Source organism: Pristiophorus japonicus, chromosome 21, assembly GCF_044704955.1.
Source record: "Pristiophorus japonicus isolate sPriJap1 chromosome 21, sPriJap1.hap1, whole genome shotgun sequence".
NCBI classification, from domain to species: domain Eukaryota; kingdom Metazoa; phylum Chordata; class Chondrichthyes; family Pristiophoridae; genus Pristiophorus; species Pristiophorus japonicus.
The window spans coordinates 75,844,273-75,868,282 of record NC_091997.1 but is presented as its reverse complement, the minus strand read 5'-3'; the positions used below and the strand labels follow the sequence as shown (position 1 = coordinate 75,868,282).

Sequence of the window (24,010 nt, the reverse complement as noted above, 5' to 3'; positions counted from 1 at the left end):
AACCACTCCCTGTGGCAGCGAGTTCCACATTCTCACCACTCTTCAGGTAAAGAACTTTCTTCTGAATTCCCGATTGGATTTCTTGGTGACTATCTTGTATTGATGGCCTCTAGTTATGCTCTTCCCCTCAAGTGGAAACATTCTCTCTGTATCCTCTCTATCAAAACCTTTCATCATTTTAAAGACCTCTATTAGGTCACCCCTCAGCCTTCTTTTTTCAACAGAAAAGAGACCCAGCCTGGTCATCCTTTCCTGATATGTACACCCTCGCATTTCTGGTATCATCCTTGTAAACCTTCTCCACACCCCTCTCCAGTACCTCTACGTCCTTTTGTATAATATGGCGACCAGAACTGTACACAGTTTAAAATAGCGGATCAGACTCCCGGCAAAGGTTAATGCTGCGTTGATTAACTCAACTTTTAAAAGCAGCTGGGTAAATATCTGATTGGAAATGTAACCGACGGTTGCATGGTTAAGTGCAGACAGATGATTAAATACCCCCGGGACTGCAACAATCCTCATACTTCTGCAACTATGTAAATGCCATCTGTGGAAAGTAACCAGCCAGTGCTGAATAACAGAGGGTGGAAGGTTAAATAGATATCCTGGCGTTCCGCCCAATTACCTCCAGGGGTCAGGGAGAAATGTTTGCAGAACTTTTCCTCCGGAGATTAGATAAGTTGGGTAGGGTTGACCACAGGGCAAATTGTGTGAGGAGGTTTGAGGGATGAAAGGCTTTTCCTCATTTCCTGTTTGAAGGTTCTTAATGCAGCTTACACACCAAAGGTTACTGTGAGGAAATAGGGGTTGATTAGGTCTACTCTTTTGTGATGGTTACCACATAGGTCACTGAAAGTACAAAGCCGTGACATCTGTACACTGAAATAATTTTCCTCTCGAGCTTGTAATAAATGTTCACGAGATCCACAGTGAGGTAATGACATAACACTTTCCAGACACCTTCAGGCAATAAGTAGTACAGTATGTTTTCCCACAAACATCTCCCTGGTCTCCTGCTGGGAAACAGCCCAGAGTACCACTCTGAGCTGCTAAAACAATGTGCGTGATGTCATTCGACCAGGGTGACACATTGTTTCTTTCTGCCCCGACGAGACCCGCTTTCTTCTTCCCAGTCTGGGCTGATAGGCTGTGAATGCAGGTTGAGAGACGCATAGATCAGGACCGTAGTTCGAGAGCAAGGTAGGCAGCATTCCTGGCTCGTGAAATAGTGTCGGAATTGTGGATTTAGATAGAAAGGAAGGAAGGGAAGGGAAGGGAAGGGAAGAAGGGAAGGAAGGAAGGGAGGAAGGAGAGAGAGAAGGAAGGAAAATAAAGCAAAAAGGACTTGCATTTATATAATACCTTTCACAATCACCGGACGTCTCAAAGCGCTTTACAGCCAATGAAGTACTTTTTCAACTGTAGTCACTATTGTAATGTGGGAAACGCGGCAGCCAATTTGTGCACAGCAAGCTCCCACAATTAAATGGACCAAGCGAGCCAACTGCCAAGTTAGCAGGCATCCACACGCCTTATCTGTACTGATGGCCACACATTTGAGGAGAGGGCATTATTGCGGGGAGGGGGTGGGGCCAAATTGGCTGCATATGCATCATTATTAAAGTCCTACATTTTGGAGAATCCAGTCAGACACAAAACGTGCAGGGTTGCCCTGTGTTAAGCTGTGCTCACCATGGGCAAGCAGACACAAATAACATAGCCCGAAGCTTGTAGGGTCATCCTTTATCACAAAACAACAAATTAGTACAAAATAGTTCAGGAAGTGATTCAACGAAAGCCCTGAAAAGTGCAGACCACCTTTAATAGCAGAGGGAAGGTGGGGGATGGGGCTCCTATGCAGCAAGCTTTTAATGTAGACTGCATTAGAGGGATTGAAATCCTTTTTGAGCATCATAATGAGCCTAGTGTATGACTGAGGCACAAAGGTATGAGGGCCACAACTACTACAGAACACATTATACCATGCTACATGCACGGAGCAATGGGCAGGCATCAGTACTCTATAAAGGTCTGCAGTATGACTGCGCTAAATGTTGCTGGGTACTTCAATATCATGTCGAGAAAATCCTGTGTCTTAATTTGGCCCTGGCATTAAATTTATTTTAATGTCCGCTTCGATGCTGCACAGAATAACACAATGTTGAAAGGTATTGTGTCCCCCTCCGTCCCATCCCCTTTGTCGTGTTTCATCCTTCGATGCTTTTAATGTCCTGTAAATCAGCAGCTTGGCTCGGTGCCTGCCATCATTTCAGGGAGAGGGGTCCAGTGTAAGTAGAAAGTGACATTGTTCTTTGGCTGTCAAGAACCATCAGTTTAAATCTGAGAATTTATAGATGTTGCCTTAACATCCGTATGCGTTAACTTTTCAATTTGAGCAGGAGAACACATAGCTGCTCTTTCAGTGTCAGCCAGAGGCTCAGTGGGTAGCACTCGCACTTCCGATTCAGAAGGCTGTGGGTTTAAGTCCTACTCCAGAGACTGGAGAACAGAAATCTAGGCTGACGTTCCCAGTGCAGTGCAGAGGGAGCGCCACACTGTCGGAGATGCCGTCTTTCCGATGAGACGTTAAACCGAGGCCCCGTCTGCTCTCTCGGGTGGATGTAAAAGATCCCATGCCACTATTGGGAAGAAGAGCAGGGGAGTTATCCCTGGTGTCCTGGTCAATATTTATCTCTCAATCAACTTCACTTTACAGCCAATGAAGTAACTTTGGAGTGTAGTCACTGTTGTAATGTGGGAAACGCAGCAGTCAACTTGCGCACAGCAAACTGCCACAAACAGCAATGTGATAATTGGCATGTATTCAACTATCATTGTAACCCATGTATTAAGCTGACCTAAGAACATTGACCACAAGGGGGTGAATTTGTGGGAGACACTCCTAACCTGGACTTTCAGGTATAAAAGGGGAAGCTCCACCCACCTTCATCACTTGAGGTCTTGATAATAAAGATAACTGGTCACAGAGTGACCTTCTCTCAAGTATGGGCCTCATGTGCATTTATACTGTATAGTAAGGACACATCAATAATGACCAGATAATCTGTGTTTAGTGATCTTGACCTGTACCTCTCTTTTCTCCTTTAGAACGCTCCTGAAAACCTACCTCTGTGACCAATTTGGTCACCTGCCCTAATTCCTTAATATATAGCTCGGTGTTAAATTTATTTATTTAGTCATAAAACTGCTGTGAAGCGTCTTGCGACTTTTTACTACGTTAAAGGCGCTATATAAATAAAAGTGTCAAGCAACTATAAATATTCATATAATCAAAATATTATGCAGAGATAAGGAGAGAATATATGATTTTAAAGCAAGCGCTGAATTAGATCTACACGCCATAGTATAATTATTCCCTGCCCTCTAATCCCTTTTCAGCTGAAAACTACCCTTGATCTTGACTCCCCTGAGAGTAGATCTTTACTTTGTGTGATAGTGTGCAAAGTGACGACACTCCAAAAAAAGTACTTCATTGGCTGTAAAGCGCTTTGAGACTTCCGGTGGTCGTGAAAGTTGCCATATAAATGATGATGATATACAAAATGAGACTCCCAAAGCAAGCGCTCTACTCGGAACTCCTTCACGGCAAACGAGCCAAAGGTGGGCAGAAGAAACATTACAAAGAAACCTTCAAAGCCTCCCTGAAAAAGTGCGCCATCCCCATTGACACCAGGAGTCCCTGGCCAAAGACCGCCTAAGTGTAGGAAGTGCATCCGGGAAGTCGATGAGCACCTCGAGTCTCGTCGCCGAGAGCATGCAGAAACCAAGCGCAGGCAGCGGAAAGAGCGTGCGGCAAACCAGTCCCACCCACCCTTTCCCTCAACGCCGATCTGTCCCACCTGTGACAGGGACTGTGGCTCTCGTATTAGACTGTTCAGCCACCTAAGGACTCATATTAAGAGTGGAAGCAAGTCTTCCTCGATTCCGAGGGACTGCCTATGATTATGATGATAGATAAATGCAAGTTCTTGATTCTTTCTTTCTGAAATGGGTGATAGCAAATCGGCAGCCCCTTTTACATCTCTCGCGATTTTTATTTCCGTTAAAGTCGGGGAAAAATCGGGAGGGATGTGAAACGAGTTGCAAACTCACCGCACAAATTCATGCTCTATCCCCTTGAACAGCACCCAAGATAGGGTTTCCAACTCTGCTGGTACATGTTCCTGGAGGTATCGTCACATGACCTCCTGTCCAGCCCCAACATTCCCGCCATTGGACGCCCATCCTCGCAGATCCCCGCCTTCTCACGCCAATCGGGAAGCGAGAGAGGCTTGTTATCCGACTGGATAAGAACATAAGAAATAGGAACAGGAGTAGGCCATACGGCTCCTTGAGCCTGCTCCGCCATTCAATAAGATCATGGCTGATCTGATCATGGACTCAGCTCCACTTCCCCACCGGCTCCCCATAACCCCTTATCCCCTTATCGTTTAAGAAACTGTCTATTTTATCTTAAATTTAATCAATGACCCAGCTTCCACAGCTCTCTGAGGCAGTGAATTCGACAGATTTACAATCCTCTGAGAGAAGAAATTTCTACTCATCACTGTTTTAAATTGGCGGCCCCTTATTCTAAGAACATGCCTGCTAGTTCTAGTCTCCCCCATCAGTGGAAACATCCTCTCTGCATCCACCTTGTCAAGCCCTATCATAATCTTATGCGTTTTGATAAGATCACCTCTCATTCTTCTGAATTCCAATGAGTAGAGGCCCAACCTACTCAACCTTTCCTCATAAGTCAACCCCCTCATCCCCGGAATCAACCGAGTGAACCTGCTCTGAACTGCCTCCAAAGCAAGTATATTCTTTCGTAAATATGGAAACCAAAACTGCATGCAGTATTCCAGGTGTGGCCTCACCAATACCTTGTGTAGCTGTAGCAAGACTTCCCTGCTTTTATACTCCATCCCCTTTGCAATATAGGATGATTCTTGGCTGCCAATCAAACAGTCTTTTGTCCAATTGTGTGTGCAATAACTGTTAGATTGAGTACTGTTTATCTCCAAGAGGTATGGCCTTGACTCTGCTTTGTTAAGGCCCAAAGTGACTAACATACAAAATGGCTGGCCTTTCACACATGCGTGCAGCCCAATGGCCTCCAATAGTGATGCCATCTAGTGGCTAGTGATCCCAAAAGTACATATATGACATGCCCCATCTCCAATATTGTTATAACTCGTAAACAAAAGTGTTCAAATAATTTTTCTTGCACCATTTTTTTATTGTCCCAATGCGTTTAATCTCAAGTTGCTCACAGCAGTGTCCTCGAAATGAATATTTCAATTCCAGGGCAATCCTGGGATCGACGAGTTGTAATACAAATGGACAAAGAACAGCAATGGAAAGTGTTGCATATTTAAGAGTCAGACTCGGAGGGCAAAATTGCCCTGCGCCCCGAATAGGGGCGGTAACCAGCTGGGGCTGGGACTTTTAGCGCCCGGCACAGAGGTCCTGCCTCTGCCGCTGAATTGGGCTTACCGCCCCTCAAAGGAAGTGGAGTGCAATCTCGCGCGCTCCACTTCCTTTAGGGACAGGTCCCGGGGGTGCTACTGGGGTGGTGAGTCAAATGCTACGCAGATGATCCACGTAGCGCCAATGCGCTTCAATGCCCCTCCCCTTCACTTAAAGGGGAGGGCCGCTGCGCACTCTGCAAGGCCTCTGATGGCCTCCACTAGACCACCAGGGCAGCGTGGGACCGGGACTGAAGCCCCGTCACCCAACACAAAGTGCCGGGCTGCACGATAGCAGCCTGGAACAAGCTCGCAGGCCGTCGGTGGAGCCAACCCGAGAGTCAGCAAAACCTTTAAGATGACGGCGCGGGGTGTTGGCGCCTTCCCCTTTAAGTCCCGCCCCATGAGCGGATGTCAACGCCAGCCTCGCGGACCAATTTCCCCTGTGGGGCGGTAAGGGGTCGGCGCGAGACGGTGATGGGGTCGCCGCGCACGTCGATGATGTCACCGGCGGTTGCGCGGCGGCCCGGGACGATAACCGCGGAGCGTGACGCCTCCGCAAACTCCCGGGAAAATTTTGGGGAGCTAGTAGCGCTCCCCTCCCCCACCCCAGACGAAAAGTCTCTTCCGCCCTGTTAGCGCCCCCCGGAGGCGCTAACGGGACTCTTAAAAAGGGGCAATTTTTTCCCCCAGAGTTATGATCGTAAGAATAGAGCTCATTATACTGTGGCTGTATTGTCTAAGTACTCTACTGTGGTGCACAATACGAGGTTCTGATTGTTGATGCAGTCATAACAAGACATGTTGATAGCATCTGCCTAAGCATTGATAGCTGCACTCTTGCAAGGAAACTGAGAAACCAATATGTGGGGCAAAGACACAGAGTGCAAGCCTTGTCAAGGCTAGAAACAGCAACATGAAATAAATCAGGAAGCAGTAAGTACACCAAGACATCAAGATTTGGCTTTAAAATTCTCAAAGCAAGAAGAAATGAAGGAGAGGCAAACTCAATATTGGCCCCGATTTTAACGCCAGTTGGATTCCCCGCTCAGGCCGGAGTTAAAATTACAGTCGGGTCTCGGTCATAGAATCACCGAAATTTACAGCATGGCAGGAGGCCATTTCGGCCCATCGTGTCCGCGCCGGCCGACAAAGAGCTACCCAGCCTAATTCCACTTTCCAGCCAGGGTGATTTTAACTGCCCACTCTCCTGGTTTCTGCTGGGCGAGTAGGGTTAAGATCGCCCCTGTGTCAGAGCGGGAGAATTTGCGATCAATTTTAATTTCAATATAATGAGGACGTGGAGTGGGAAAGGACATGTGGAAGAGAGAGTTTGGAATTTAGGAGGGACAAAAAGTGGAATGTCCGAAGGCGAACTGACCTTAGTATCAATAACATAAGAGACAAGAAAGATTGGAATGGAGAGATAGGGGATGCAGATCACCTATAAGGCAACAAGCCAAGATTAAGATAGGGTGGCTGTTGATAAGAGTTGCAAGAGGCATGAAAAAGCTCTTTGAAGACTTGAAACAAACAAGGTTGTCATTGCCCTGGTGAAAGACATGGATAAGGTCAAGATAAAGCCATTCAGCACTGACAGGGAATTGCATGCATTGATGGACATGCAAAAGAGGTTGATGAAGGAAATCGTCAACAGGACCGGATAAAAGTTGATGACAAACATGTTCTAATCATCAGGATTTTATGAGTATCTTCATCTCTGCGACCTCCTGAGTCGCTTATACCAACCATCACAGCCTGACCCACTGTTGTCATGCTGTAATGTTAATGCTATTCTAAGTTTGTTCAAATATGTTAAATTGCTAAACACTGTACCCTTTGCATTACCAACATTCGGCTGGTTTACATTTTCAAAATTCGGAGTCAGAATAAATCAGTACATTTTAAACATTAGTTTGGAAAGCACAGAACTGTAATTGCTCCCCTTGCTGTTACAGTCGCAACAACTCACATTTCGACAGTGCCTTTAAATGCAAGACTTACATTTATATAGCGCCTTTCATGACCATCGGACATCCCAAAGCGCTTTATTAGCAATTAAGTACTTTCTGAGGTTTCGTAATGTGAGAAACTCAGCAGCCAATTTGCACACAACAAGCTCCCACAAACAGCAATGTGATAATGACCAAATCATCTGTTTTAGTGATGTTGCTTTAAGGGATAGATATCAGCCAGGACACTGGGAATAACTCCCCTGCTCTTCTTCAAAATAGTGCCGGGAGATCTTTTACGTCCACCTGAGAGGGCAGACAGGGCCTTGGTTTAACATCTCATCCAAAAGACTGCACCTCCAACAGTGCAGCATTCCCTCAACTTTGCATTGGAGTGGCAGCCTAGAATTTGTTTGTGTTCATGTCGCTGGAGTAGGACTTGAACCCACAACCTCCTGACTCAGAGGCGAGTGTGCTACCCACTGAGCCACTGGCTGGCACTGTTATAATTGCAAAGAATGTTCCACACCTCTTCACAGACAGGAGCCAGGGCAGGCGAAGTTCGGAGGGGTGCCCGAAAAGCTTGGGCGATGGGTTACAACCATTTATCTGAATTTCAGACCACTTTTCTCCCTTTTCAAAAACTCATCATCATCATCATCATCATAGGCAGTCCCTCGTAAGCGAGGAAGACTTGCTTCCACTCTTAAAATGTGTCCTTAGGTGGCTGAATAGTCCAATACGAGAACCACAGATTCTGCCACAGGTAGGACAGATAGTCGTTGAGGGAAGGGGTGGGTGGGGAGTCTGGTTTGCCGCACGCTCCTTCCGCTGCCTGCGCTTGATTTCTGCATGCTCTCGGCGACGAGACTCGAGGTGCTGAGCGCCCTCCCGGATGCTCTTCCTCCACTTAGGGCCGGTCTTTGGCCAGGGATTCCCAGATGCCGGTGGGGATATTGCACTTTATCAGGGAGGCTCTGAGGGTGTCCTTGTAACATTTCCTCTGCCCACCTTTTCAAAAACATTACTCAAAGAAAAGCCGAGATATTCAGCAATCTGTTCCTGGCAGGGCTTTGCGTTTTCTGACAATTTGCTGCGGTAAACAAAACAAAAACACTGTGCACAATGGAAATTTACGAGCACGGTTGTGTGATCACAAGGTTATACAGATATATTGGATCTTTCAACTGTAAACCACATGTGGCAAATCAGTGCTTTTCTTTTCCATTCATCTAAACACAGATAAGACTGTGCAAGCCAGGAGCCAGATCCTTAATACGCACCAATTATTTACTGGAATACAGAAAGGGGTTTTGTTTTGCAGGAGGAACAAATAATGTCGGCGAGGCCTTTTACTATTAAGAACGTAAGAACATAATAGGAGCAGGAGTAGGCCCTATGGCCCCTCGAGCCTGCTCCGTCATTCAATACAATCATGGCTGATCATTGACCTCAACTCCACTTTCCCGCCCGATCTCCCATATCCCTCGATTCCCCAAGAGTCCAAAAATCTATCGATCTCAGCCTTGAATATATTCAGATATACTGAGTCAGGGACTCAAAGAGACCTGTTAATGCCCATTTGCGTCGGCCATTGCTAAAAATCGAATGGCCGCCGCTTTGGGGTCAACAGGCCGACCGGATCTAAATTCAGGTCGGGGATTTTTCGGCCTGGGCCCCATCCCGCCCAAGTAGTTGCACCGCCAATTTCAAATAAAATAAATACTTAGCTATCCATTTTCAGCTCGATCCGTCGATCCCCCGCCGCGCGGTGCCCCCGGCAGGTTTCTCTGTCGGTGCACCATCTCCGCACTGAGTACGGCCCGGCAGCGCGGCGGCCCTTAAAGGGGAGGGCCCACTGCCGCGGCCACAATGTAAGAATTTTTGCCAATCGGCCGGCAAAACACTGACCCCAGGTTCGGCCGACACCCTCCCTGGTAGACCAGTGGCCAAAATTTTAAAAACGATCAAATCTCTCCCCTTTAACGGAGGGGAGAGAGCACGGTGATGCACATGCACTGTAAAGTCACCACGTTGATTGACAACGATGGATGGCCCAACCGAACCATTTTCAGACTGTCAGCCTGGGCTTTGAATCTTAGACCCGCCCCATTATTCAAAAATTCAAAGTCCTGAAAATGGACCTACTCTCCACGCCAGGAGTTCCAGCGGGGAGCACCAGTTAAAAACTCACAGCTTTCTGGCTCCACTAACTCTTGGAAGACTAAAGACTGCTGCTGAGCCTGCAAAATAAGTATAAGGGGCCATGTAGGTGGCACAGGAAGGCAGCATGTGACGTCTGTATTACAGCTGTGCAACCATGTAGAAAGAGTTGGGGAGAAGGGGTGAGAAGGGGTGGGAAGAGTGAAAGAGGCAAGAACGCCCATTGACCTGGGATCCTGTGAAATCATGCGTCAGAGTAAGAGGCTTTGCAATAAGTCTTGATTTCACTAGCATGAGGATGTTGCACAGGGAAAGTGCTGTGGAGCAGTGAGCCTGGGAGTTAGAAGGGGCCAAAGTGGAACGTTCTAAGGAGAACTGACCTTGGTATCAATAAAATAGAGACTTGGAATGGGGAGGGAAGCGGTGTAGGTCACTCTCAAAGCACTGGGGAAGTATCACCAACGCTGCCTCCGCAAAATCCGGCAAATTCATTGGCAGGATAGGCGCACCAACATCAACGTTCTCTCCCAGACCAACATCCCCAGCATCGAGGCACTGACCAGGCTCGACGAGCTCCGATGGATGGGCCACACTGTCCGCAAGCCCAATGCTAGACTCCCGAAACAAGCTCTCTACTCCAAGCTATGTCATGGCAGGCGAGCCCCAGGTGGGCAGAGAAAACACTTCAAGGACACCCTCAAAGCTTCCTTGAAAAAATGCAACATCCCCACTGACTCTTGGGAATCCCCGGCCCAAGACCGCTCAAAGTGGAAGAGAAGCATCCGGGAAGGCGCCGAACACTTCGAGTCTCTTCGTCGGGAGCACGCGGAAGCCAAGCGCAAACAGCGGAAGGAGCGTACTACAAACCAAGCCCCCCCACCCACCCGTCCCTCCAACCACCGTCTGCCCCACCTGTGACAGAGACTGTAGGTCCCGCATTGGTCTCATCAGTCACCTGAGAACTCATGTTAGTGTGGAAGCAAGTCATCCCTCGACTCCGGGGAAACTGCCTAAGAAGAGGAAGTAACTATTGGGATGGAGGTAACCTATTAAGCTACAAACCAAAATAAAATGAGGTTTGCTGTGAATTAGAGGTTGCGAGAGGCATGAAAAGGTATTCGAAGATTTGAAGCAAATCAATTCGAGGAAGCCATGTGACCCGTCACCTTCCCCCTCCGCAGCGATTGCACCAGTCAGCTGTGCTGAGTAGGAGAAGGCTGAAGAAACTGGAAGGAAAGCATTATTATTTGATTAAATCTGACTTGAACATTAGTTTATTCCGATAGCTTATTAGCAAAGAAAAGAAATAAATACTTGCGTTTATATAGCATCTTTCACGACCACCGGACATCGCAAAGCGCTCTATAGCCAATGAAGTACTTTTGGAGTGTCGTCACTGTTGTAATGTGGGAAACGCAGCAATCAACGTGCGCACAGCAAGATCCCACAAGCAGCAATGTGATAATGACCAGGTAATCTGTTTTAGTGATGTTGATTGAGGGATAAATATTGGCCCAGGACACCGGGGATAACTCCCATTGCTCTTCTTCGAAATAGTGCCGTGGGATCTTTCACGTCAAAACAACATTCAAGAATTAGGCGAGTTTTTTTTTTAACATAAGGTTATTGAGCCTCCATCACTTTGAAAGCAGATCGTAAAAATTACTGGCTGGAGTTTCCTGCTTCTACGTCCGTCTGTGATTTTCTGCCCTCTAAATTAACTGGGTGAAATTCAGTGGCTGGCAGAGATGGAAAATCCTTGGCCATCGTTTTCTAACATCTGATTCAATTGAGGGAGAGTGCAAGACCATAGGAATAGGAGTCGGCCATTCGGCCCCTCGAGCATTCAATAAGATCATGGCTGATCTTCAACCTCAACTCCACTTTCAATGCCCTATCTTCATATCCTTCGATTCCTTTGGTATCCAAAATTCTATGGATCTCAGACATCTTGGTGTAGAGAATTTCAAAGATTCACTAGGCTCTGAGTGAACAAATTTCATAGAATAGAATCATAGAAATTTACAGCACGGAAGGAGGCCATTTTGACCCATCATGTTCGCGCCGGCCAACAAAGAGCTACCCAGCCTAAATTCTACTTTCCAGCTCTTGGTCCGTGGACGTGTAGGTTACGGCACTTCAAGTGCACATCCAAGTACTTTTTAAATGTGGTGACGGTTTCTGCCTCTACCACCCTTTCAGGCAGTGAGTTCCAGACCTCCACCATCCTCTGGGTGAAAAGATTTACCCTCAAATCTTTAACCAATAAGGGATTTAAGGGAATTAAGGGTTACGGGGAGCGGGCGGGTAAGTGGAGCTGAGTCCATGGCCAGATCAGCCATAATCTTGTTGAATGGCGGAGCAGGCTCGAGGGGCTAGATGGCCTACTCCTGTTCCTAATTCTTATGTTCTTATGTTCTAATCCCCTCTAAACCTCCTACCAATTACTTTAATCTATGCCCCCTGGTTGTTGACCCCTCTGCTGAGAAATAGGTCCTTCCTGTCCACTCTATCTCGGCCCCTCATAATTTTATACACCTCATCTCAGCCCTAAATGGCTGACCTCTTATCCTGAGACTGTGACCAATGTTCCCGTTAAGATGCATGGCCGTGCGGTGGCCTGAAGGTCCCGTGCAGGATGGTCACCGGCTTTTAAATGGAAAAAACGCGCATACGTGCAAATTTGTACGGGCCGTTAAAAGGGGCCGAGTACCAAAATAAACATTGTGGGAATACTGACTGTGACCCCGAGTTCCCGACTCTCCTGCCAGGGGAAACAGCCTCTTAGCATCTAGCCTGTCAAGCCCTCTAAGAATGATCTCCGTTTCAATGAAATTGAAGGATGGGAGAGACTACCCTTGGATCATCACCGCGGACCAATGTCATTTCTGGCTAGCCTGTTAGCAGTACAGGGAGACCACTCTCTCTCTCCTTTCCACAGATCACCTGCCAATACTTCCCCAATTCACCCTCCAGTAGAAACATGGGCACAAATCCCCATTAACACGAGAGTGAACCCGAACACTGTGTGTGTGTGTGTGTGTGTGTGTGTGTGTGTATGTGTGCATTTGCATTTCTGATTTTTCCTTTTATCTTTTCCTCCCCACCTAGCCCTCCCTCCCTCCCACTCGGCTGCCTGCTGGTTGCACAGAAGTCTGCAGGCCAGTGCGTTCCCAGACTTCTAGATTCAGAGTTGTGTGTGTGTGTGTGTGTACTAGGCCCAGCCAGCAGAGCTTGGTCTCCAATCGTCTTGACTCCCCTTGCCATTGGATCAAGACCTCGCTCCGTCAAGCCCATGTGGTGGCTGGTGTGCAACGGCCACCCCACGTTAAAGGAATTCACACACAGCCATCTTCCACTCTCTAAGATGAAGTTCGGGACCTGCAACATCAAGATCCTGATGGACAACCCCATTTAGAACTCATATTAGTGTAGAATCAAGTCATCCTCGATTCCAGGGGACTGCCTAAGATGATGATGACCCTAACCAGTCCCTCAATCGGAAGTGCATTTTTCCAAAATGGTGAAGTCCCTCAACGTGAAGCTCACAATAAATGCAAGCCTCATCCACTCATGGATCACCCAGTGATCAAACATTCATTCAGACTCTTTAAGCACTTCTGACCTCTAAATCAGCACCAAACTCTATCTGGTGCGGCAGGAGGTCTGATTGTACACAGTTTTAAAAGTAAGAGACGTTTCCCAGACATCAGATCCTCCCAGATTGATTTAATACCAGGATCAAACAGCAGTGGAATGGGAGGAACAGAACTGGGAACCGACTGTAATGCGATCAGCAATAAAAGTGACATGAAACGGATACCTCAACAGCGAGGTTGGTTGAATCAGGAAACTCAGTGAATTTAGCTGAAATCCTTTTTCCTTTTTTCACCGAACAAATGGTTTGACTACGAGTCTGGCCTTCTAACTTTGACCTTTGTCAGCTGTGGCGCAGGGGGCAGCCCTCTCGCCTCTCAGTTAGAAGGTTGTGGGTTCAAGTCCCACTCCAGGGACTTGAGCACAATAAAAAATCTAGGCCTGACGCTCCAGTACAGTGCTGAGGGAACGCTGCAATGTCAGAGGTGCTGTCTTTTGGATGAGAAATGAAACCGAGGCCCCGTCTGCTCTCTCAGGTGGATGTAAATGATCCCGTGGCATTATTGCGAAGTGGAGCAGGAGAGTTCTTCCTGGTCAATATTTGTCCTGAGCCAATATTTATCCCTCAACCAACATAACAAAAAAACAGATTAGCTGGTCATTATCACATTGCTGTTTGTGGGAGCTTTCTGTGTGCAAATTGGCTGTCGCGTTTCCTATATTACAACAGTGATTACACTCCAAAAAATACTTAATTGGCTATAAAGCGCTTTGAGACAACCGGTGGTCGTGAAAGGCGCTATATAAATGCAAGTCTTCCTTTTTTATTTTTTCCTCAGTGCCAAGACACGAGAATCATTACCCGTCTTTTGACAAATGCCATTATACTGGGAACGGGAATTCAGGCTCTCCTTTCTGTAACACTGGCAGAAATGCGCAGGGCTCATAAAGTGGGCTTTTTTCGCCACGTGTTGAGTCATCTGCCAGTGGCAGGGCAAGTGGACGTGGAGATAATACACTGGGGCCTCCAAACATTTAACAGTTCTTTCAACCTTGATGGTGACCTGCATTCTGGACTACGACCCTTCACCTACTTTTTCCTCAATTTAAAAGCAAAATGTTCCGCCCTTCAAAATGGCCACTTTTTGGGACTATTGACAGGAGAGTCACAAATGAGTTAGCCCGACAGTCACTATTCTGAAGGGGATTGACAGGGTAGATGCTGAGAGGTTGTTTCCTTGGGGCTGGAGTGTCTAGAACATGGGGGCACAGTCTCAGGATAAGGGGTCAGCTATTTAAGACTGAGATTTTGGTGCTCAAATCTCTGGAGTGGAATCTGGAGTACTGTGCACAGTTCTGGTCTCCTTATCTGAGGAAGGATATACTTGCCTTGGAGGCAGTGCAATGAAGGTTCACTAGATTGATTCCTGGGATGAGAGGGTTGTCCTGTGAGAAGAGATTGTATAGAATGGGCCGATACTCTCTGGAGTTTAGAAGAATGAGAGGGGTGATCTCATTGAAACATATAAGATTCTGAAGACAAGCAGTGTTCCAGTGACACTATCATTTTGGATGTGAGGCCAATGAGGAGGTTGCAGTTGCCACCTAGCCCTAATTCTATAACCCCCATGTCCACCCTGGGTGACAGTGTGTGATTCCTCACGTACTTGCTGTGGGAATCCCAATCGCCTGTAAGCTTTCCCAAGGTGTAAGGGAAATCGTTACGTATGGGGGAACAGTGCCATAGTGGTTATGTTGCCGGTACGGCAGCCCGTACAAAGCAAATATCGCGGCAGAGGCGTCACAGAGACATTGTACGCTGGACGACCTCACCACGCGGGTGGCATTAGCTGGTGCAGCATTGCCTCTTGGCTCCTCTGCCAACGAGCCCGATGCAATTTCAGCCAGGACATGGACGCCATTTAACGACGATGGCAGGCCTTTGCCGCCCATCGCCGGCGGTAACGGGCGACGTCCACATCCCGATTTCGACCCCCATGTCCTTCATGCACCTCTCCTTCCACTGCTGCACCCGAGCTTCTCACTCCCGACCAGAGACCTGCGCTCTGACAATGTGGATGTCAGACAGGGATGGAATCTGGCTTCAGTCCCACGTGAGGAATGTATTCCCAGGACCTGCTGTCCTCCAGCAGCTCCAGGCGAGCAGGAGTGGGGGGGGGAAAGTATTGGGGACTCAAAACGTAACGGGATTTTTTTTCTCTCCCTACATCTGCAGATTGGCGAATGTGATACAGCATCGAATGGCAGTATCGAGCTTAAAGGTACAAGTGTATGCGGGTTTCACTGACTGAGAGTTCATCTTAGAATTCAGCTTCACCTTCTGCAGAAGCAACCTTTGCAATCAGCGTGTCAGTCTACTAATGGAACAACTTTGCTGAAAGTCCAATTACAACTGTGGCATGGTTACACAGAATGCACAGCAGGGACGCAGGCCATTCGGCCCAACTGGTACTTGTGGTATTTATGCTGCACATCAGCCTCCTCATCTCACTATCACCTTATCCTTCTGTCAGCAGTGGCGCAGTGGGTAGCACACTGAGTCAAAAGAGTCTGGGTACATGTCCCACTCCAGGAACTTGAGCACATAAATCTAGGCTGACACTCCCAGTGCAGTGCTGAGGGAGTGCTGCACTGTCGGAGGTGCCGCCTTTCAGATGAGACGTTAAACCGAGGCCCCGTCTGCTCTCTCAGGTACAAGATCCCACTGCGCTATTTTGAAGAAGAGCAGGGGAGTTAGCCCCCCCCCCCCCCCCCCGCCCCCGTGGTCCTGGGGCCAATATTTATCCCTCAATCAACATAACAAAAAACAGATTATCTGGTCATTATCACATTGCTGTTTGTGGGAGCTTGCTGTGCACAAATTGGCTATTGCGTTTCCTACATTATAACAGTGACCAAACTCCAAAAAGTACTTCATTGGCTGCAAAGCGCTTTGAGACACCCGGTGGTCGTGAAAGGCACTATATAAATGCAAGTCCTTTTTTTTATCCTTCTATTCCTTTCTCCCTCGTGTACTTATCTAGCCTCCCCTTAAATGCATCTGTGCTATTCTCCTCAACCACTACCTGTGGCAGCGAGTTCCACATTCTCACCACTCTCTGGGTAAAGAAGTTTCTCCTGAATGCCCAATTGGATTTATTAGTGACGATCTTATATTACATTTCAATCAAAAAAGCTTGGTTAAAACTGCCGTCAGACACACGCCTTCTTATTCATTATTTCCCAGTCACATGTGCGGACCCTAATCCCACACTGCAGCTCTTTGTACCTACATAGATTCCCTCACTGTTTACCAAGCTAACAGAAATGTGGCCAGTAATCTTATTTTGTTTGTTCCTGTTTGACACCGTCCAGGATTTTTTTTTAAAAAGAGACAGAGTCCACATTTTTTTTTGAACGTAGGTGATGCCTCAGCTCATCCGCTGCTGAAGCCCTCATCCATGCCTTTGCTACCTCTAGACTTGACTATTCCAACGCACTCCTGGCCGGCCTCCCACATTTTACTCTCTGCAAACCTGGGGTCATCCAAAAGTCGGCTGCCCCGTGTCCTAACACGTACCGAGTCCCGCTCACCCATCACCCCTATGCTCGCTGACCTACACTGGCTCCCAGTTAAGCAACGCCTTGATTTTAAAATTCTCATCCTTGTATCCAAATCCTGCCACAGCCTCGCCCCTCCCCATCTCTGTAATCTCCTACAGACCCACAGCACTCAGAGATATCTGCGCTCCTCTAATTTTGGCCTCTTGAACATCCCCGATTTCAATCACTCCACAATTGGGAGTCGTGCCTTCTATTGCCAAGGCCCTAAGCTCTCAAATTCCCTCCCTAAACCAATATTTATCCCTTAATCAACATAACAAAAACAGATTGTCTGGTCATTATCACATTACTGTTTGTGGAAGCTTGCTGTGCGTAAATTGGCTAAGTTTCCCACATTATTACACTCCAAAAGTACTTCATTGGCTGTAAAGCGCTTTGAGACATCTGGTGGCCATGAAAGGCACTATATAAATGTAAGTCTTTCTTTTAAACCCCTCCGCCTCTCTACATCTCTTTCCTCTTTGACCAAGCTTTTGGTCATCTGCTCCAATATCTCCTCGTGTGGCTCGGTGTCAAATTTTGTTTGGTAATGCTCTTGTAAAGCGCCTTGGAACGTTTTACTATGTTGAAGGCGCTATATAAATATAAGTTGTTGTTGTAGTTGTAAAAATCAGTGCCGTACCCAATAAACCAGAACAATTTGTTTTATGAATGCAACAGACCCTGTTGTAATGGCTGGCACATTGTGACTAAAAAAGGAACAATACCCAAAGGCAAAGCAAAACACGGGAGTAAGCCTGTTCTCATAAGAGGGCCCAATATATCACCATATCAAGGCTGCTCTCATCAACCGTTCCTCCTCATCCAACTCATGCAGCACTGTGGGAACACCCATAGTGATTCTCGTCCAACTTTGTGAACTCGAGCAGGAACGGCCAAGACGCCAGAAAAGTATGTGGTCGCAAACTGAAGGCTTCAACCAAAAAAAAAGGCAGAAATTTAGAGGGAAACACAAGTCTGCAAAGATGATCAATGCCCAAACTGAGAGACACTGAATACCAAACAACGAGAATACATCTCACGAAACAACAGCAACCTTGCTCCAAATAACTCCCGCCCCATATACATCCCATTATATAAGGCACTCAATGGGTGCAAAGCCTCACCAACACTGTGACATTTAGCACAGGACCTCGTTTGGTGAGATATACCATTTAAATGAGGCTTTTCTAAACAGCACACATATGATAGTCAAGTAATAGTTGGAGACTCACTGTTTACTTTCAAAATTTAAAAATGACTCGTTTATTTAAATGAAGAATTCCAATTAGGTTAAGGAGCCCTGTTTACTCTCTCTCCCTCAGCTTAATACGCTATCTGAAGTTTAAAGAGTATAATCTTAGTAGCGATGAATGCTAGAACAGGTATGTAATGAGTAGCTTGTCATGTTTGTTTGTTTTACTCGCTCGCACTCACTCACAAACACGCACACAGCCTCTCTCTGTTGAAAAAAAAGTCAACGTCCATTTTACCTGAATACAGCACTTGAAATGTTTCCTCAAGTTTTCCTTCAAATAATTTTGGAAAACAATGAAAGAAATTTTGAGAGCAACTGAGAGACTGAGAGAGAGAGAGAGAGAGAGAGAGCGAGGGAGGGAGGGAGCGCTCATTGAGTATATTTAAGGTGGAGACAAACAGATTTTTGAACAATAAGGGAGTCAAGGGTTATGGGGAGCAGGCAGGGAAGTGGAGGTGAGGCCAAGATCAGATCACCCATGATCAGGCTCGAGGGGCCAAATGGCCGACTCCTGCTCCTATTTCTTATGTTCTTATGTATATTCCAACCACTTGGCTCGTTGATGGGTTCTGGGAAATCATGCTCCCTGCACATGCTCTGACTTACAGGCCTTGCTTTCGGCTCACAACTCTGGTGAGAAATACCAAGTAACAGCCCAGGTGCTATGGGGAAACTTCTGCCTTCAACTAAAGACTCAAATGAAGGTATTAAAAGACATGAATGCAATTCCTTCGATAAATTTAAGCATGTATTGTGAAATATGTATTTTTGAAGTATTTTGTTCAGAAGGTTATTTTGGACATTCGAGATTTCTCAACATAAAACATTGAGTGGTTTAATTAGTTCATCAACAGACTGTAATAGTGGAAGTAGAAATAGGAAAATTAGATTTGAAATGTGGGCATGAGAATTTACAATGGGCAAAGATGACATAAAATGGCGATCAAAAGACTCGACACAGGAAGTAAGGTTAAACACATAGTACATTATATGTACATTATATATATATGTACATTTTATATATATATATATATATAGCTTTGATTGAGCCACTTCAGATGTCACAGTTCAAAGTGGCAAAAGTATATTTAAAAAATTCACATTGGCTTCTTTTAACCTGGAGTTCGAGGTTGCAAAGCAGCTGCCAATCTGCCAATGACCCTCGGCAAATGCAATTAAGCTCCGACTGACCCCAGGGCCCACCAGCCCTCAGAAAGCAGATTCTCCGGGGGAGCTAACGACTTTTCGCCCGGGCACTTCATCACTGACGACTCCCGTTAAATTCCACAGGAGTTTAGGGCGCTGGTAACCCGTGGCGCCCCGCTCCGCTGCGCCGGCGATGCCGATGTCATCGCAAGCGCAGCACCCCGGTAGCGCCCCAGACCCTAAATTGGTTATTTCCCCCTGAAGCTGCGCCAGGCGATGCCAGCGACCGCTTCGGGGCACATGGAACGGGCAGCTGGCCGTTCGCGGGGTGAATCGTAAAGGGGAGTTGTGCCATGGTAAAAAAAATTAATTCCCTGATTTTTTTGTGTGCCTCATTGGTGCTTCAAATGTGCCACGATCGGTCAGCCCGGCACACTGCTTGAGTGTTGGGCTGTTGGCATGGCATCCCCACTCCCCAGTGGTCCAGATAGGACCCTCCTTTTGCTGCAGAGTTTGCAGCTTGGGCCTTTCCCTTTAATCAGGGAAGAGCCCCTCCTACCCGGTCCAGTGCATATCGCTGCACCTCGCTCCCAAACGGGCTGGTACCGAATTTTTCCCCGTAAGATTCTGCAATGTATTTGCTTCATGGGTCCTTTGCTTAAGAATTCACAGCAATTGCTAGTAAGAGCTAGTTAGTTTATTAGCAACTGTTTAACAATCACACTACACATTACCAGTTCATCCACCAGGCTCACAACCGCATGCCTCATCGTGGATCCCTAAACCCAACTGGCTGGGGTTTTATTGAGTCTTGTGAACATCATGTGACTGGCTAAGCCACTCACAATGCAACAGCTCTACAAACCTGTGAGCATACTCACCAGTCCATACATTACAGACTCTGTAGGTAAACGCGAGGTTAACCAGAGATTTGTAAAGGTTTAGCATGACTTCCTTGTTTTTGTATTCAAAGCTCCTATTTACAAAGCCAAGTATTCCATAGGCTTTCTTAACCGCTTTCTCAACTTGCCCTGCTACTTTCAAAGATTAGTGAATATGCAATCCTGAGTCTCTCTGGTCTTGCAACCCCTCAAAATAGTATCATTTAGATTATACTGTCTCTCCATATTGTTACTCCCAAAGTGCATCACTTCACACTTATCCGCATTAAATTGCATCTGCCATATGTCTGCCCATTTCAATAACAACCACCACAACTTGTATTTATATAGCATCTTTAAAGTAGTAAAATGTCCCAAGGCACTTCACAGGAGTATTATGAGTCAAAACATTTGACACTAAGCCACATGAGGAGAAATTAAGGCAGGTAACCAGAAGCTTGGTCAAAGAGGTGGGTTTTAAGGAGCGTCTTAAAGGAGGAGAGGGAGGCGGAGAGGTTTAGGGAGAGAGTTCCAGAGCTTGGGGCCCAGGCAACGGAAGGCACGGCCACCAATGGTTGAGCGATTATAATCAGGGCTGCTCAAGAGGGCAGAATTAGAGGAGCGCAGACATCTCGGGGGGTTGTGGGACTGGAGGAGATTACAGAGATAGGGAAGGGTGAAGCCATGGAGGGATTTGAAAACAAGGATGAGAATTTTGAAATGGAGGCGTTGCTTAACCGGGAGACAATGTAAGTCAGCGAGCTCAGGGGTGATGGGTGAGCGGGATTTGGTGCGAGTTAGGACATGGACGGCCGAGATTTGGATCACCTCAAGTTTACATAGGGTAGAACGTGGGAAGCCAGCCAGGTCTGCAGCAGTCTATGTCCTCATGATTTATGCTACTATCCTGCTCACTATTTACTATGTTGCTAAGTTTTGCATCATCCGCAAACTTCGCAATTCTACTCCCTATACCCACGTCCAGGTCATTTATACATAACAAGGAAAGCAATGGTCCTAATACCCACTGCAGACTTCCCTCCAGTCAGAAAAACATTCTTAACTCGAACTAGATTCAGTCTTTGAACCCTGTAGTTTATCATCGCTCTGTAACTGTAATATTATCCTTGAGGGAATGCCTACAATATAAAGTCATTGTGACTTCATAAGGAAAGTGATATTTAACGAGCAATTAGGGAAACCGAAAAACAATGAAATGAAACCATGTGTAAAATGTCTTGGGAAATCCCGCAGGATTTTCATTTGTCACTGAGAAACTCTATCCCAATGATCCACTGCAGCTGGACTAGAGACTGGCACGCTCACCTCTGAGTCAAAAGGCTGTGGGTTCAAGTCCCATTCCAGAATCTAAGCTGACTCTCGTGCAGTGCTGAGGGAGTGCTGCACTGTCGGAGGTGCCATCTTTCGGATGAGACGTTAAACCGAGGCCCTGTCTGCCCTCTCCGCTGGAAACAAAAGATCTCATGGCACTATTTCGAAGAAGAGCAGGGGCGTTCTCTCCCGGCCAATATTTTTTCCTCAATCAACATCACCAATTATCTTATCACAAGAATTTGGCGCCCCAGTTGTTCAGTCCCCCCCCAGTGGGCCCCACTCGCGGAAGAACGTACTGTTGCAAATTGGCATTTGTGGGAGCTTGCTGTGCACAAATTGGCTGCCGCATTTCCTACTATACAACAGTGACTACACTCCAAAAGTACTTTGTTGGTTGTAAAACGCCTTTGGGACATCCACAGGTCATGAAAGACACTTTCTAAATGCAGATTTTTCTTTACCAATGGAAAAAAAAAGTAGATTGCAGTGGAACCAGAATATTACAGCTTCCAACACATACAGCACCGCCCAAAAGATTTTCAAATATTGATTTGGCATTTGTAATGAATACAGGATAATAATTAATCATACAAGGTGTTTTAATCCTCACCTGCTGGTATGTGTTTACCCAATAAACATGCTAACTTCAGTGGTTTATCTTTCTCACTAATGTATGCGCTGGGGGACAATCGTGACGTGTCACGCAAGCATTTCAAGAATTTCACTCATGTTTGAAGAAAACAGTAATTTCATGTCCGATTGTGTTCCCGACAGCAAAGACAAGTTATTGTTTGACAAGTGGTTACACAACAGTTTGAAAACCGTACCTCTGCCAATTTGGTCTGGTCTGTATACACTGCCCAGGGCCATACGCACAGGTATCTGGCGCCTCACTTGTTCACTGGGATCCGCTCTCGGAAGTGCGTACTGCTCCAAGTTTGTGACAGGGCCACTTGGCCCAATGTTGCGGGACGAGACGTACGGGTCCACTGGGACGTTGCGGCTCAGTGGGTAGAACCCAGCGCCTGTGCCCTCGGCGTTCGCTCGCGGGCCAAAATAGCCAGCCCCCGAGGACGGGCCAGGGGCTTGAACGGGGGGGCTTCGGTCAGACGCACTAGAGGGCAAAATAGACGACGGGTCCTCTGCTGCCGGGTCCCTGCTCTCGTCGTACAGGCTGTGCATGTACCTCCTGTCCAGCCCATCGAAGGCAGAAGGTTGTTGGGGCACGTTGTAGCGCTCCTGGACGGGAATTTGGTCCTGGGGTCGGTAGGGGTAGACATTCTCTCCATACTCGTCGTACCTGGTCCTGGGCTGGTAAGGGTAAGCCCCACTTTCCAAGGGCAAGCTGCCAGGCACTCTGCGATAAGGGGTTCCCTCGTCCACCCCGTCGAAGCCCCTGGGTGAGCCATACTCGTAGCTGGGGTCATAAGAGTTGGGGTAAGAGGGCTGGGCCCCCGGGAAACGCGGGTAAGAGGGTTGGAGGAAAGAGGGTTCGGGGAAGGAGCTGGGCTGGCGTTGCCTCTGCCTGCTGTCTTGCCTCGGGGAGGGCGGTATGTACCTGTGGGTGTTGCTGGGGTCGCCAAAGGTGCCTTGCCTCCAGTTGTCGGGTACTTGGCCGAAGCCGAACGGGTGCCTGGTCTGACCCCTCACCGTCTCCGAGCCCACCCGGCCCGGCTGGGAGGGAGCCTGCCGGCGGCCGGTGCCGGCGGGGCGCAATGGGGCTCTGCTGGGATTCCTGCTGGAGCCCCCCAGCCAGACCCTGGGGTGGCTCTGGGGGGCGGCCTGGCCGGCGGGCAGGTACTCGGAGCCGCTGTTGAGGAGGCTGTACACCCGCCCGTTGTTCTCCCACTGGATCATCTGCCTCCAGCGCCCGTCGCTCGCCCCACCTTGCCCCTGTTGAGCCGCCACTTGCGCCGGCTGGAGAGGCAGGGAAACTAACCAGGAAACTGACCAGCCCAGCAGAGCCCGCGCCAGCAGGCGCCACGCTCCTTCCATCGCCACAACTTCTCCAGTTGCCCCGAGAAACTTTTCTGATCCTCTCTCCTCCCTCTTCCTCCTCCGCATAAAGGCGGCAGAGCCTCAAAGGTCCTGCAGATCCTCCCCAGCAATGCGCTGCTGCAGCCTGGACATCTTGCCAGAGGGCTGAAGGTGAGAGGCGAGGTCCCAGGCAGCTTCTCTGTGCCTCATGTGCTCTGCAGTGAAACTTAATGCAACCACTGCCTTGTGTGTGTGTGTGCCGCCCTCTCCTTTTCCTTCTCTCACTCTCTCTCTCTCTCTCCCTGCTCACACCCGTCACCGCTTGGTCCAGCAACTCACTGGCTCCAAAGGCTGAAGCAACTCGCCTCCTGCGCAAATGGACTTTTCTTCAAAGGGGATTCCGAGCGATCCCTGCGCCCGACGCGTTTTAATTTTTTTTGGGGAAAACATGCACTGCCCAAACTGGAAGTCAACTTTACTGCGAGGCGTAAAGTTAACTTCTAGAATTAAAATTCGAAGTGAAATATATTTTCCCATATTCGCATATAGTTTGCAATAATTTTGAGGAGGGGCAACTTTCTTCAGAGTTAAGTCACAGTGAGTACTATTTCCCTCAATTCTGTC

General features: G+C 47.6%; 1 protein-coding gene across 1 annotated transcript in view; it reads right to left on the bottom strand.

Annotated features, from left to right (window-relative positions):
- Positions 1-23,621, bottom strand: part of LOC139234120 (lysyl oxidase homolog 1-like) — a 118,279-nt gene extending 94,658 nt beyond the window's left edge. Inside the window, exon 1 of the mRNA XM_070865077.1 lies at positions 22,237-23,621. Within this exon, the coding sequence (XP_070721178.1) occupies positions 22,237-23,473 (1,237 nt within the window). The 5' untranslated portion in view covers positions 23,474-23,621. The remainder of the gene's footprint in view (positions 1-22,236) is intronic.
- Positions 23,622-24,010: the final 389 nt, after the last annotated feature.